The sequence below is a fragment of the Tachypleus tridentatus genome, chromosome 4 (assembly GCF_004210375.1).
Source record: "Tachypleus tridentatus isolate NWPU-2018 chromosome 4, ASM421037v1, whole genome shotgun sequence".
In the NCBI taxonomy this organism is placed as follows: domain Eukaryota; kingdom Metazoa; phylum Arthropoda; class Merostomata; order Xiphosura; family Limulidae; genus Tachypleus; species Tachypleus tridentatus.
In genome coordinates this window covers 29,516,261-29,530,750 of record NC_134828.1, presented here as the reverse complement: position 1 = coordinate 29,530,750, position 14,490 = coordinate 29,516,261, and the positions used below count along the sequence as shown (strand labels likewise).

The window sequence follows — 14,490 nt, the reverse complement described above, 5'->3', positions numbered from 1 at the left end:
TGGATCCATGGTTTTTTAAATTGTTGGGTATATTTACTTTTCTTAGTTGAGTACAAAGAGGTTGCATGCTTATTCAAATTGACCCAACCCATGTTGAGAGGGTTAAGGGATAAGTGACCAAAAGGAAGATGTGTTCCTATATTAGTCATGGGAAAAGTTATTTACAATGATGTTAGAAATATTTAACTTGCCATTACAGTAACTTGAGTTAGTACATATCTGGAGAAGCTGTAAGTTACTGGTTACACCATTTTGTAATATGTATGTTAGATATAGCTGCTTTAAAAGTTGTGCTTTTGTAATACGTTTTCGGGCTATTTGCTGTAACAACATAAAAAGGTTGGAAGTAAGTAACATAGTAACAAAACCGATAAATCAGAAAAACAGTATTTTATGAAATAAGACGTGAATCATATTTTCCAAAAATAACATTGTTTCAGAGCATAAGTTTATGCTTGGAAATGGACAGCAAAATATCAAAGAAATAATGCATTTTTTGCAGGTGAGACTCTGAGGAACTGTACAAAAGTGAAACATGGAATATTTTTCTTTGTAGATTACATTAAATAAATATTACAAGATTTACGAAATATCAAGTCTAAAATATATATCAGCTGAAAATATTTTAAATAGGCTTAGAATTGTCATTTCCTCTTAAAATGTGAGTGTGTGTACACTAGACTCCTGCAAAGTGCTCATTGGTTGTTAGAGGATTGAAGGTTAAGGGACAAAGATGAGGCAGTGTTCTAATTTTATTTATCTGAATGCCATAAGGTAGGTGTCCAAGAAGAGAGGATGCCCTTATACTCTTTAAAGGTTATGTAACCTAGAGGAAGGGATACTTGTATTTTATTAGTGTATTTCTAAAATCAAGGGACTACAAACAGAGGATGTTTATATATTGTTGGTATTTACATTTTAAAGATTGCATGACATGGAAAGTGATATTATAATTTTACTGGGGCATGTGTTCAAAGGTACTTATTTCATTAGTATGGATATTCAAATGTTAAATAGCCACAGATAAGGTTCTCATTTTTATTGGTGTGAGTGTTGGAAAAGTTAATTAAACAAGAAGAGAGGATATTCTTATTTTGTTGGTCTGGGTATTTTAAAGATTAAATGACCAAGATACATTAGTATTCCTTGATAGATATATTTTCAGAGATAAATGACCGAGATCAAGATATGTTCATTGGTAATAATGTTTAAAGGGGCAAGAAGAGGGCTAAGGAAGGTGCTTTCTTTCAGTTTGTTTCTGTGTTCTATTGGGATCACAAATGTTGATATATAGGTAAACATTAGTTACTGGATAGTTTTAAAAATTCTTAATTTTTAAGCCGTTGTTTTCAACGACCAGCGTTCTAACTGTTGTTTACTTCATTAAATGGCTAACTGATTTAATGTACTAAACAGTAGGTGTTTACAAAATGCTTAGTTGAAATGGAATAAACAGTAAAGTAGAACGTGGTAGTTTAGAGGAATTATTAATGTGAGATAGTAAAATTATATTTGAAAACTGAAAACTATAAGGAAAAATACAGTAATTTTGTCAGTTTTGAAAAGTGTTAAATGATACATGGGGTTGAAACAGGGGAACATCAAATAGTTCAATCAAAGAATATACTACATAGATCAATGATAATGTGCTGTAATTTCTTGATTTCTAATACTTTGTATTTTAATTTTTTCAGGGACTTATAACATCATTGATACTGAAGAACTGAGACAGATTGATCCATATGATGTTGGCAAGTATGAAAGGTGAGGTTTCTCATATGTTGTAAATCAATGGAACCTGCATCTAGGAGTGATGTATTTTACATAATATAATCTGACTATTTTTAGTTTATTGGATGTGATACAGCTTTATAAGAAAGCTGGTATTTTCTATTTCAGCTGTAGAAAAACAATGCCATCTGAAGTGTGGTATCTTCTTTGTTTCCCAAAGTCTTTATTTAGACTAGCTAGGATACCTGTACCCTGGATGGAAGTTGTGTAAATTCATGATTAATGAAAGGTTATCTTAAGACATGAAAAGTCATTTCCTTCATGTATAATTAAAAAAACAACAACAACCAAAATACCTATAAAAGCAGCAAAACACAGAATGTGAAACGATAAATTTGAATGTTTCTCTCATGGACCCAGCAAATTTTCATGATAAATTTGGTGAAGATCCATCAATAGGGGTGAAGTAATTGTTAAAAAAAAAACCTACCAGAACTGCAAAATGCAAAAATGAAAATTTGTGTGTATTTTCCCATAGACTGAATGAACCACCATACTAGTTTTGGTGCAGATCTATCTATGTCCTGCAAAGTATTTACATGGACATACAACAGACAGTACTGTTATGTTTATATGGATGTTATCAGTGCATTAGATCTGTGTGTAATGTATTCATGACCTTATATCTGCATCCTGAGAATGAAGAAAAATAAAGTTCTCTATAACAGGCAATGGAGGCAAAATGGGAAAATTATGACCCTATTGCAAATCTACATGTGCACAGGATAAACATTTTGTGAAGTTGGGGGTTGCACATAGCATAATAAATGTTTTTCCATTATCATTCAAGCAAGAGTTCCATTATAGTATGATTCATGTGAGAAAACACTGAATACACACAAATATTTCTTACGTTACCTTATATGCTGGCTACAATATTCATTGGTACAAATAAAGTATATCATTTGTATGTGTTGATGTACAGAAATATATCACTATACATTGATACACAAAAATTGTTATATTTGAGCCCATATATTAGTAACTCTTTGCATTGATACACAAAAATTGTTATATTTGAGCCCATATATTAGTAACTATTTGCATTGATACATGAGGGCCTTTCTTTGGAACTCGTATATTATTCAAAATTTTCATTGTTACACATAAAGTTGTTCTTGATCTGGTTTTGCAAGATCACAAGCCAGAATCTGGTTTGTCTGACTTCAGAATTTGAAATAGTTATGATAACTCATAATAATAGACATTTGTTAAGTGTGAAAGTTTCATTGCCACTCCAGAAACATACAGTGACTTTTGATGATGGGGTATGCCAGTCATTTTAAACCATCAGTTTTACTTATTTACTTTGTAAAGAGGACCATCTGAGTTTTGACCATGGAGTTTGTTGGTCATTTTCATCTGACAGCTTTATTTACTTCTAAAAAAATTGTCTGTGTTTGGACCCTGGAGTCTGTTTTTTCATTTAGCTTTTTTATTTTATTTATTTACAAAAAGGGATGTTTGAGTCTCTTTTAACATTAAAACCTCCAAAGTCACTTTTGTGGAATATCCCAGCTAAATTCTGCCATAGTATCTTCGAGGAATTACTGCTAGCAAGAGTTTCATTGATTTTTAAGCTGGAAGCTGCTTGAAGTTTCAAACTTGCATTGTTTCTCATTCACAGAAAATATGAACAAATGTAACATATCAGAGGTATCATTCCTATACAAAACTTATCATTATTTTTGTTCAAAACATTTCACAGTAGTATTAAACTGTTAACATTTATTGCTAATAATACAAAAACAACATTTTGCAAAATATAAAATTATTTTTCCAAGTCATAATTGAGCCCCTCAAGGTGGATTTCTGTACATGATGAGGGGATCTCCCAGAGAAGGTTCTGTACTTTCATTTTTACCTCCTCTGGGATCTAAACATCTACTCCCTTGTTTGCCATGTGATAGCAAGGAGAGGATCCAACCATAACATACTGCTTTGGTCTTGAATTCCTGTAGATGGATGGCCCCTCCATGATCTGTTACCCTGTCCACTTGGGTTAAGGTCAACTGAGTATCAGTATTGGATGTTCTCAATGGGTGTTGTGGACATTGTGTCTAATACTGATGTTTGGGTATAGTGTTCATTAACCCTGGTATTGCTGCAATGACCTTGTTTGGCACTACAGTGCATCCCATCGTAGGGCTCCATGATGGGTGGGGACAGTGGGCACTGAAATGTATTCTATTTACTATGGATTTTTCTGATGCTTGGTGCTGGGCTATTATCCTCCTTTTTTCTAAGCCTGGGAAGGATCCGAAGATTTCTCCATGTTATCTTCCATTTGCTTTGATGAGCTGTCTCAGTAAAATCTTGGATAGGATGGTTAACGTTCATCTTGTTTGGTTCCTCGAATCAAACAACTCTCTTTTCATCTACCTAGTGTGGGTTCCAGTGACAGTGCTTCACTGTGGACCACCTGATTTGACTAAAAATGTTGATCAGTGAAGCATTTCTCAAGTACAACATCTTGTGTTTGTATTCTTTGACCTTGAGAAAACTTATGATACTACATGGAGTTATGACATTTTGTGTATCCTCTACTCATATGGATTGCTAAGCTATTACCTGCTTTTATCAAATTTTTTAATGGACTGGCAATTCCAAGTCTATATGAGTTTGACACTTTCCCACTCTTTTCTTCAGGAATTTGGAGCCTATTACTACACGACTTTCACCTGTTGTTGCAAACAAACTGTATGTTGACGTTTTCCACATCTCATGTCAGTCATTAAACACAAAGTTTATTGAGCAGCAGCTTAAAATTGCCCTTAATTATGTATTGACGTGGATCACACAAATGATTTTATCATTTCTTTCTCTAAAACTGTTTGCATGCACTTTTGCTACCAATGGGGTATTCACCCTGATCCTGAGCTTTGTCTCAATGATGTTGTTGTTCCAGTGGTTCCTGAGACAAAGTTCTTGGGACTTACCTTTAACTCTAAGGTAACCTTCGTCCCATGCATAAAGCAGCTACGTATTAAGTGTAGAAAGACATTGTACGTTCTCTGTGTCCTCTCTTCCACTTCGTGGGGAACAGATCAATATTCTGTGCTAAAGAACTGTCATACTTTCATTTGATCAAAACTGGACTGTGGGTCTATGGTCCTGCCAGAACCTCAGCCTTGAAGATATTGGACCCCATTCATCATCTGAGGCTTTGGATCTGCATGGGGTTTTCTGCACTTCTCTGATACAAACTTTATACCCACATCTCATGAACTACCTCTTCACCTCCACTGCTTGCAACTTTAATCTATACTTTAAAACTGCAGTCTTTACCACAGCATCCCACCTGGGGTTGTGTTTTTTTGTTTTGTTTTTCTTGATGAGCAATGCTTTTTCAAAATAGATGGTCTGCCAGTGTTCCTTTCAGCCTTCATATCCATGCACAGCTGGCTGAGTTGAGTCTGTCCTTAGATGGCAATGCTGTCTCACTGGTTACCCCATCCCACCATAACTTATTACTATCCCTAAATGTGACCTTACTTTGACACATCTGAGGAGGATAGATACTCCTGATTGAAAGTACCATCTTCTATTTGTCGAACATCTTTCAAACCATCCTTCCATTCCCATCTATACAGATGGTTCAAAATCAGGTGACTCTATGGGCTCTTCCGTGGTTTGTTCTGTATCAGTGGTTGTACACAGGATCCCTTCTACAGTTTCTGTGTTCACTGTGGAATTGTACGCCATTTCTCTTGCCCTGAATTATGTTTGTGGGAACAAGTTCACTAATGCTGCAACAAAGTCTGTTTGTTCTTGTGCTGTCCAATACATGGTCCTATATTCAAGGCTTGATTTTTCATCAGTTGTCAGTCAACTTGGAGTGAGCAATGTGATAACAAGCTTTTCTTGATCAAATCATCTGTTGCTCTTTGGCCATTTTGTTTTCATAAGGATTGGAAGGAGGAAGTTACGCTAGTTAGACAACACATTAGTCAGAGTTTTTTACTCATTGTTTTCTTTTATCTGGAACTGATGCATCTATATGTGGCCTTTGTGACACTCAAGTATTACTGTCATGCCATTGTTACAACTCTGAAAGGTGGCACCATTTTGGGCATGTTCTTTTCCGTGGGTTTACCCCTGACTCTGGATAGTGTCATTGGCAATGGTGACACTATCTACCTTACTAATGTTTATAAATTTTTAAGGGCCATTAGCCTTTTCTAATTCTAATTAAGTTTTTATCTCCTATTTGAATCTTCATTAATTTTATCTTTATTCACTTTTACATTCTTAGTTTTGTTCTTTTTAACAGTTCTTTGGCTCAGATACCCCAGTAAATGCCAAACAATCAAGCTTGAAGTTTTTGTACCCTGCTGGGAAAGCAGTAAATTTACAGACTTTCACTGTCAAAATCTGGAGTTTGATTCCTTACAGTGGATACAGCAGATTGCCCAGCGTGGCTTTTCTCTTAAAAAAAAAAACAATAATAAAACTTGAAGTTGTCTCATTACAGTATCTTATCTGAATGAACCCTAAGAAGTAAAGGGTCCTTTGCAGTCACCGTATCTCTGAAAGGGCCTGTAATTCAGTCATGCTTTATTCTGAAAGGTTAATATCTGGGTAGTCATGTTACAGATGAAACCTGTGCTGAAGAGCAATCAAGATGAGTAAAATACATTGTGTTGAAGTCCCCACAGGGGAGCAAGTAGCATGACTGAAGTAATCTGTGTGCTGAAACCTGTGTTATGAGTAAAGTGTAAGTATGAATATGTTATAAATGAGGAATCTGAACTATTACTTGTTGCTAAATCACCTAACTTCTTAATGTCATAAGGCTAGGGCTGTCTTACGAACATTTCTTTTAGAAGTGCTTAATAAAGGCAAAAGTTATGTTTTATCTACATAAAGTTTTAGGCACTACAACTAAATTTAAAAGATCTTTTGCACTCAGTATATTATTATTTTCACAATAAATAACCGTGGATAATTCCCCACGTGCAACTAGCTTGTCACACGTATGGAACCCTGCTCAACAAGCTGTGAGACATCTTCAACAGCAGTGGTACATCCCTCATGCTCACGCACGGTCAGTTAATGTACTTACAAACGAAGCCGTATTTCAAGGTATGTGTTCCAAAGCTTGAATTCAAAACTGATAGTCTTAAATCTGTGGATCTTTAACTGATGCTACCTGATTTAAATTTTACAAATTGAAAAACAAAAATTGTAAAAATTAAGTATGATTTAGAGATGGTAATGCTAAAATATTACAGAAACAAGGTAGAGATGTCACCACATAAGTAGCCAGCAAGTACTGAGTCAATCTTACAAGCTGATGGTTATTAGCCACTGTAAGACTGTATGGCACTATTCAGTTTATATTTGTTTATTGTAACCTGAATTAGCACACCTGACAAGAATTCAGCATTTAGTTGTAGATGAGAGTTATTGTTGTAAAGATTTGGTTACTTATGTAGTGACATTTTACTGGTCGCGTGTATTCATCCATACCATGTTTCAGTATGGTCATGTGTATTCATCCGTACCATGTTTCAGTATGGTCATGTGTATTCATCCGTACCATGTTTCAGTATGGTCATGTGTATTCATCCGTACCATGTTTCAGTATGGTCATGTGTATTCATCCGTACCATGTTTCAGTATGGTCATGTGTATTCATCCGTACCATGTTTCAGTATGGTCATGTGTATTCATCCGTACCATGTTTCAGTATGGTCATGTGTATTCATCCATACCATGTTTCAGTATGGTCATGTGTATTCATCCGTACCATGTTTCAGTACTTTTTACCATTACCATTCCTTTATCGTATTCAATTGTTGGCAAAAAAATTTTTTTTACTCGTTTCTTCTCTCTTCTATTTAAACAGTTTCATTAAAGTACGTTGATAAGTGAACATTTGTTTTATTTTTATAATTCACTAGTAATATGTATTGTTAATATCATATCAGTTTTGTCAGTTTCACTTGTAGAAACACATAAGATATTGATATTATACAGTTGGTTACAATAGATTACTAATAACCACTGGTTACAATCATGACTTTTGGGACTTAATTTTGAGGAACCTACAGGAAGTAAAGAAGATATAAAAATGTTTGCTGTATCATCCTTATATTTCATGTTTGCATCTTTCCTTACATCATTTTACAAAATGTTTGCTAGTACTTATTTTGTGATTATTTCCCCTGACTGAAAGTTAGTGTGTTCTGTGTATAATAAAATTTAATGTTATGTGTATTAATTTTTTTTTCCTCCTCCTGTACTTCATGCATAATATACGAGTCAGCTCCCTAAAGACACTGATCATATAGTGTACAAAGCACTGAGTATTAGGTTAAGGTCACCTAATGTTCATCTATTATTGGCACCCTGTACTTAAGCTTTTTAAGGAACACCAGGTTTATGTAAGAAAGCCATCTTCGAGGGATAACATCGTTACACCAGAATTATGATTTTTCGTAGCTTATTCTAAGCACTACCATGCTTGGTAATAGCATTTTTCAAGTGCTCTTAAAACACTTTTCTGTCAAACTAAAGCCATTGTAGAAACTTCATACATGTTTTTAGCAAGCTTGGAAAAAAAAAAATTAATACCTTGGGTCTTTAGCTAGTTCTCAGTTCTCTATTTTAAGCAACATTGTTTAATGATATTTGGAGTCTCACAAGTTTTGAAACTCTTGATAGTAGCAGTTAGGTGCTCTGGTAAGGTTATAACTCAACTTTAGCAGTTACTTGTAAGCATCATAAAGTAATAGATTGAATGGAGCAGCCAGTTTTGTCCCATCCCTACTTACTGAGCACTTTATTTTTCTCCACAAGTGGGTTTTTTCATAATCACTTATTATTAGTGCCTAATATTGTCTGTTTCACCTTTAGTTTGAAAGTTACTCTTCTGGTGTTCAGATCTACAAGCTTGTAGAAATACTTAAAAGCTCTTAAACTGTATTTAAAAAGCCAATTAAAATAATTATAATTATATTGTTTGCTTTGTGTACATGTTGTTGTTTTATGTTCTTAGGTGCATAATTTAAGTAAATAAAATTATTTAGTATACTGGTATTATTAGTATACAAAATATAGGTTTAAATTTCATCAACAACCAACAAGAAGAAAAAGAGATTTTAAGTAGATGATACATAATTTACTTTTTGTGTAGAATTTGTTTCTTTATTATTAAAATAAAAGTAACTGAAATCTAACAGAAACTTATTAGGTTGTATAAGGTTAGATTATGTAAGATAATAAAAATTATTTGTAAAGTATGCATACAAACAGCTCAACATGAGAACATGATCTACATGTTTGCCAAGTGACTGTCAATGTGTGTTTCACAGAACTATTAGTTAGACAACTTAAATTAAGTAAAATAAGCTAATGCAATTAAGTATAAACAGATGTATACCCTTAGGATCTTTTAACTGTTTAGGATAACTCTCAATATGGGTTTGGTTGATTTGATCAACCACGTGATCTAACTTTCAATATAGTGTGTATATCTTCACAAAATATGGTAGTCTTTCACACACAAAAATTCACAATTTTTAGTGAAGTATTTTTTATAAAATAAAATTCTGCTCTCCTGGATTATAGTGGTTATATTTAGTAGATAGATCCCTGTTATATTTAGCAATTCTACTCTTCTGGATTATAGTGGTTATATTTAGTAGATAGATCCCTGTTATATTTATCAATTCTACTCTTCTGGATTATAGTGGTTATATTTAGTAGATAGATCCCTGTTATATTTATCAATTCTGCTCTCCTGGATTATAATGGTTATATTTAGTAGATAGATCCCTGTTATATTTATCAATTCTTCTCTTCTGGATTATAGTGGTTATATTTAGTAGATAGATCCCTGTTATATTTATCAATTCTACTCTTCTGGATTATAGTGGTTATATTTAGTAGATAGATCCCTGTTATATTTATCAATTCTACTCTTCTGGATTATAGTGGTTTTATTTAGTAGATAGATCCCTGTTATATTTATCAATTCTGCTCTTCTGGATTATAGTGGTTATATTTAGTAGATAGATCCCTGTTATATTTATCAATTCTACTTTTCTGGATTATAATGGTTATATTTAGTAGATAGATCCATGTTATATTTATCAGTTCCACTCTCCTGGATTATAGTGGTTATATTTAGTAGATAGATCCATGTTATATTTATCAATTTACTCTCCTGGATTATAGTGGTTATATTTAGTAGATAGATCCATGTTATATTTATCAATTCACTCTCCTGGATTATAGTGGTTATATTTAGTAGATAGATCCATGTTATATTTATCAGTTCCACTCTTCTGGATAATAATGGTTATATTTAGTAGATAGATTCATGTTATATTTATCAATTTACTCTCCTGGATTATAGTGATTATATTTAGTTGATAGATCCATATTATATTTGTCAATTTATTCTCCTGGATTATAATGGTTATATTTAGTAGATAGATCCATATTATATTTATCAATTTACTCTTCTGGATTATAATGGTTATATTTAGTAGATAGATCCATGTTATATTTATCAATTCTACTCTTCTGGATTATAGTGGTTATATTTAGTAGATAGATCCCTGTTATATTTATCAATTATACTCTTCTGGATTATAGTGGTTATATTTAGTAGATAGATCCATGTTATATTTATCAATTCTACTCTTCTGGATTATAGTAGTTATATTTAGTAGATAGATCTCCTGGATTATAATGGTTATATTTTGTAGATAGTAGATAGATCCCTGGATTATTATATTTATCAATTTACTCTCCTGGATTATAATGGTTATATTTAGTAGATAGATCCATATTATATTTATCAATTTACTCTCCTGGATTATAGTGGTTATATGTAGTAGATAGATCCATATTATATTTATCAATTTACTCTCCTGGATTATAGTGGTTATATATTTATATTTATCAATTTACTCTCCTGGATTATAGTAGATAGATCCATGTTATGTTTACCAATTTGACTGTCCAGGATTATAATGGTTATATTTTGTAGATAGATCCATGTTTTATTTATTATTTTGACTCTTCTGTATTGTGTGTACCACATTTAGTACATCTGTCCATGTAATGTTTATAGTTTCTCCTTTTCTGCATTATGTTGACTCTATTTATTAGACAAGTTCAACTTGTGTTTATAAATTGTACACTCCTGGAGTATTTGAGTGTATTTAGTATATTTATTAGATAGGTCCATGTTATGTTTATAGTTTACACATTCCTGTATTATTTTGAGTATATTTATTAGATAGGTTCATGTTATGGTTATAGTTTCTACTCTCCTGTATTGTGTTGACTATATATTTGTCAATTTTGCTGTTCTGGATTATGCTGACTGTTGTAGTGAGTTACTTCTCGATAAGTGGACGTGAAGTCATGTAAGGTTAAAATCATCAATGAAAATTTTGTATATCTTACTGGTGGGCCTTGTCAGCACATTTAACTAAAATTTCTTTGTGTCTGATTGTGAATGTAGGTGTAAATGTTGTTTATATTTTTTCTACACAGAGTCTAATATTTGTGACTGTTAAACACTATTAAAGTAGATAAAGCTTTATTGATATGATATATTAAATAGTTTTAGTTTTCCTCTGACTGTCTGATGGCCAAGTTTGAAATGTTTACTATGTGTCATGTTATCACATGCAGTATTCTTATTTATGTTTGTTGAAATGAATTTTTGAAAGCTTTTAAAATAACTGCAAAGTTTATTAATTATCACTTTTAAGGTTTCTTTGTGTTAATGATTACAGGGACATCCAAAAAGGTGATATGGGCCCCAGCTCACCATCTAGCTATTGTATTGTAACAAAAACAGGCAAGTAGAGATAACTTGAACCATTTAGATATTTAAAATAATCTGCTGCTGTTTTAAGGTTTAATAAAAAAGCATGGAATTGTTGAAGTTAGTGTTTATAGATGAATCAGAGCTGGGCAGTTCAGTCCGTAAATCATTGTAATTGTTAACGTGTAATTACGTTGAATTGTTTCATGTAATTACTTGAGTAGATTTTGCAATTATTACTATTTTTCAGTTATTCCAAAAACTGATTAATTTGTGTTTACAGTTTCTGATTGTTCTAACAGTGGATTAATCGACATTCAGATTGTTAATTGTCACGAAAATAAAATGGACTGAATGAAAGTGAAGTTTTCGTTACTACTACTATTGATTATTTGAACAATTGCTTTCAACCCTTCTTGCCCTATCTTTGTTATTGCAAAGCCTGATTTGTCAGTATTATTGATTTTGAGTTGCTGTCTAGAAGGAAGCAACTGTGTGGTAGCACCCACCTCTGACTTTTGTAGTTGTGGTTAAACTGCTGACTAGAGGAAAAGCAATTATATTTTGTATTATAAGTCATTTTTTTGTTGTGGATATAACTGTTTTGAGGAAAACTGACCTAATCAATCAATGGAGCTATTGACAACTGATATAGCAAATAATTGTCCAGTTCTAGAAATAAATAGGTGTAATTTGTAATCTTTTGTAATAAGTTTAATTAATAACAAAATACTACAGTTTTGAAAATACTGTTATAACTGATTTAGGTGTAGTTTGTTAATGTCTGACTTAGTAATTTTTGTCGTCATTGAGGTTTTATGTGTTGCATTACCTCACATGGGTATCGTATAACAGAACATGGTTGATCAAGGACTACTTATTAAACCCGAGAATGATATCTAATGGTGAAGTATTGCTAATATAACCTGTTTTACAGAATTGGTGAAATTTGAACGTTTGAAACCATAAATGTTTTGTGGAATTTTTGTGTGTTTATAGATAAACAACTGCTGTCTGTTTCACACTCAAAAGTTGCTCTATGTTGATCGTAATTAATGTATGTTTTTGTATCTCTGTATGTTTTGAAACCATATATTATTATTACTGGAACCCACTCTGGAACAAGTTTTTAACAACCTTACTACTGTTTGAACACATAAACTACTGCTCCTCAAGCACTTTGTTGTTGAAAAACATTATTACATTTACTATTGAAACATTGTTTTAATGGGACCACTAGTACCCAAACTAGACAAAACAGTGTTGTGAAATAAGTACTAACAATGTATTTTTATTAACCAGTAACAGTAGTGTACAACCACATATTATTTTAATGGCCACTACCTGTAAACAGAAAACCATGGGATTTTTGTAATTTTCATGTGTTTAGTATAAAATATCAAAGTCTTATTGGACTGGTCAAATTTGTAACATGAAAAGATCATTGAATGGCATGACTTTTAGTATTATGTATATATGAAAGTTTACAAAGTCATGATGACTGAAGGCCATATAATTTTGTTTCTGGAGTTGTGTAAGTCATAGAATGAAAACACTTTCTCTACAATTAAATATATGTGACAGACTAGCAGAGTGTAATGCTTCATTAAACACGGGGAAGCCAAATGTTTGAAAAACTAGGAAGGGGTGGTTTATGTCACTTTATAAGGGTTTAAGAGTATACTTCTAAATTTCTTACTAAGATGCGATTAAGTACATGTAAGACATTTTCTTTTTCCTTGCAGATTTCTTACCATGTCCTCCTAGCCAGATGTCTGTTATGTGTGTGTATATATCAGGGTTATTTATCTGAAGTCACATGTACGCCAACATTTTGTCAAGTTTCAGTTTTCATATCCAAAGTTAACATCTTCTTGTATATAACCTGTCATTCTCTCGTTCTAGAACAAGCCTATAATTAGTCTTGTCAATAAAATGAAATTGGTTTCTCATTCTTAGAAGTCTGTGTCCTATTTCATCAACAAGTAATAGAACAAAATAGATATTTTCTGTGAAATGCATTTTTTACACCAAACTAATACAACTTATGTTAAACATATACTTTCTGTAAAGTGGTCAGTAGAACATGTGCTTCATCAATATATCTACTTAATGTAAAACATTCAGTATTTGTTTTATTAAAAGTATGTTTACATCCTGTAAGATGTTCAGAAGACTTTGTATTCCATTAACACATTTATTTACTGTAGTTTTGATAGAAATGAAACAAAAACCCTATAACCTGAGCACTTTCAAAGGTGGACTTTGCTTAGTCAGCAGCAAACACTCCCAGTTTGCTCCTGATGATGAAAGCTACACCTTTTCAAAGTGCTTGGGGCTGCAGGGTTTTTGTTTCATTTCTATCAATACTTCTTGAACCAATGTGTTTTTCAAACTTCATGAATCAATTTATTGTATAATATACAGTATGTTTTATGTTAAAAGGCACAGCTACAAATATTCAGTATACCTTCTCTCAGACTTCTCTATCCTTTTAACTTTTCCACTAAACCAATATTTACTTTTTAAAAGGTGTCTTCTGCTCCATTGAGATTTAAATAAAAATAGTTTAACAGTTGGGTACATTTAAGAAAAGGTTTTCATAATTTGTTCCCTGATTAACACTACATCATCCACAGTCTTTAATACAGCATATAATAACTTGACACTGACATTACACAATAATGCATCCTCAGTAACATATCAAGAACACACAGTAGTGTACCTTCAGTAAGTCACATAGTAACTTGATATCAAGAACACACAGTAGTGTGCCTTCCGTAAGTCACATAGTAACTTGATATCAAGAACACACAGTAGTGTGCCTTCCAGTCACATAGTAACTTGATATCAGGAACACACAGTAGTGTGCCTTCAGTAAGTCACATAATAACTTGATATCAGGG

General features: G+C 32.6%; 1 protein-coding gene across 5 annotated transcripts in view; it reads left to right on the top strand.

The window, feature by feature from the left end:
* Positions 1 to 13,536, top strand: part of LOC143248774 (uncharacterized) — a 62,482-nt gene extending 48,946 nt beyond the window's left edge. For all 5 annotated transcript variants that reach the window (XM_076497469.1, XM_076497464.1, XM_076497466.1 and 2 more), the window contains 4 exons: positions 1,695 to 1,764; positions 6,758 to 6,876; positions 11,553 to 11,617; positions 13,330 to 13,536. In XM_076497469.1, coding sequence (XP_076353584.1) covers positions 1,695 to 1,764; positions 6,758 to 6,876; positions 11,553 to 11,608 — 245 coding nt within the window. In that variant the 3' untranslated portion in view covers positions 11,609 to 11,617; positions 13,330 to 13,536. The remainder of the gene's footprint in view (positions 1 to 1,694; positions 1,765 to 6,757; positions 6,877 to 11,552; positions 11,618 to 13,329) is intronic.
* Positions 13,537 to 14,490: the final 954 nt, after the last annotated feature.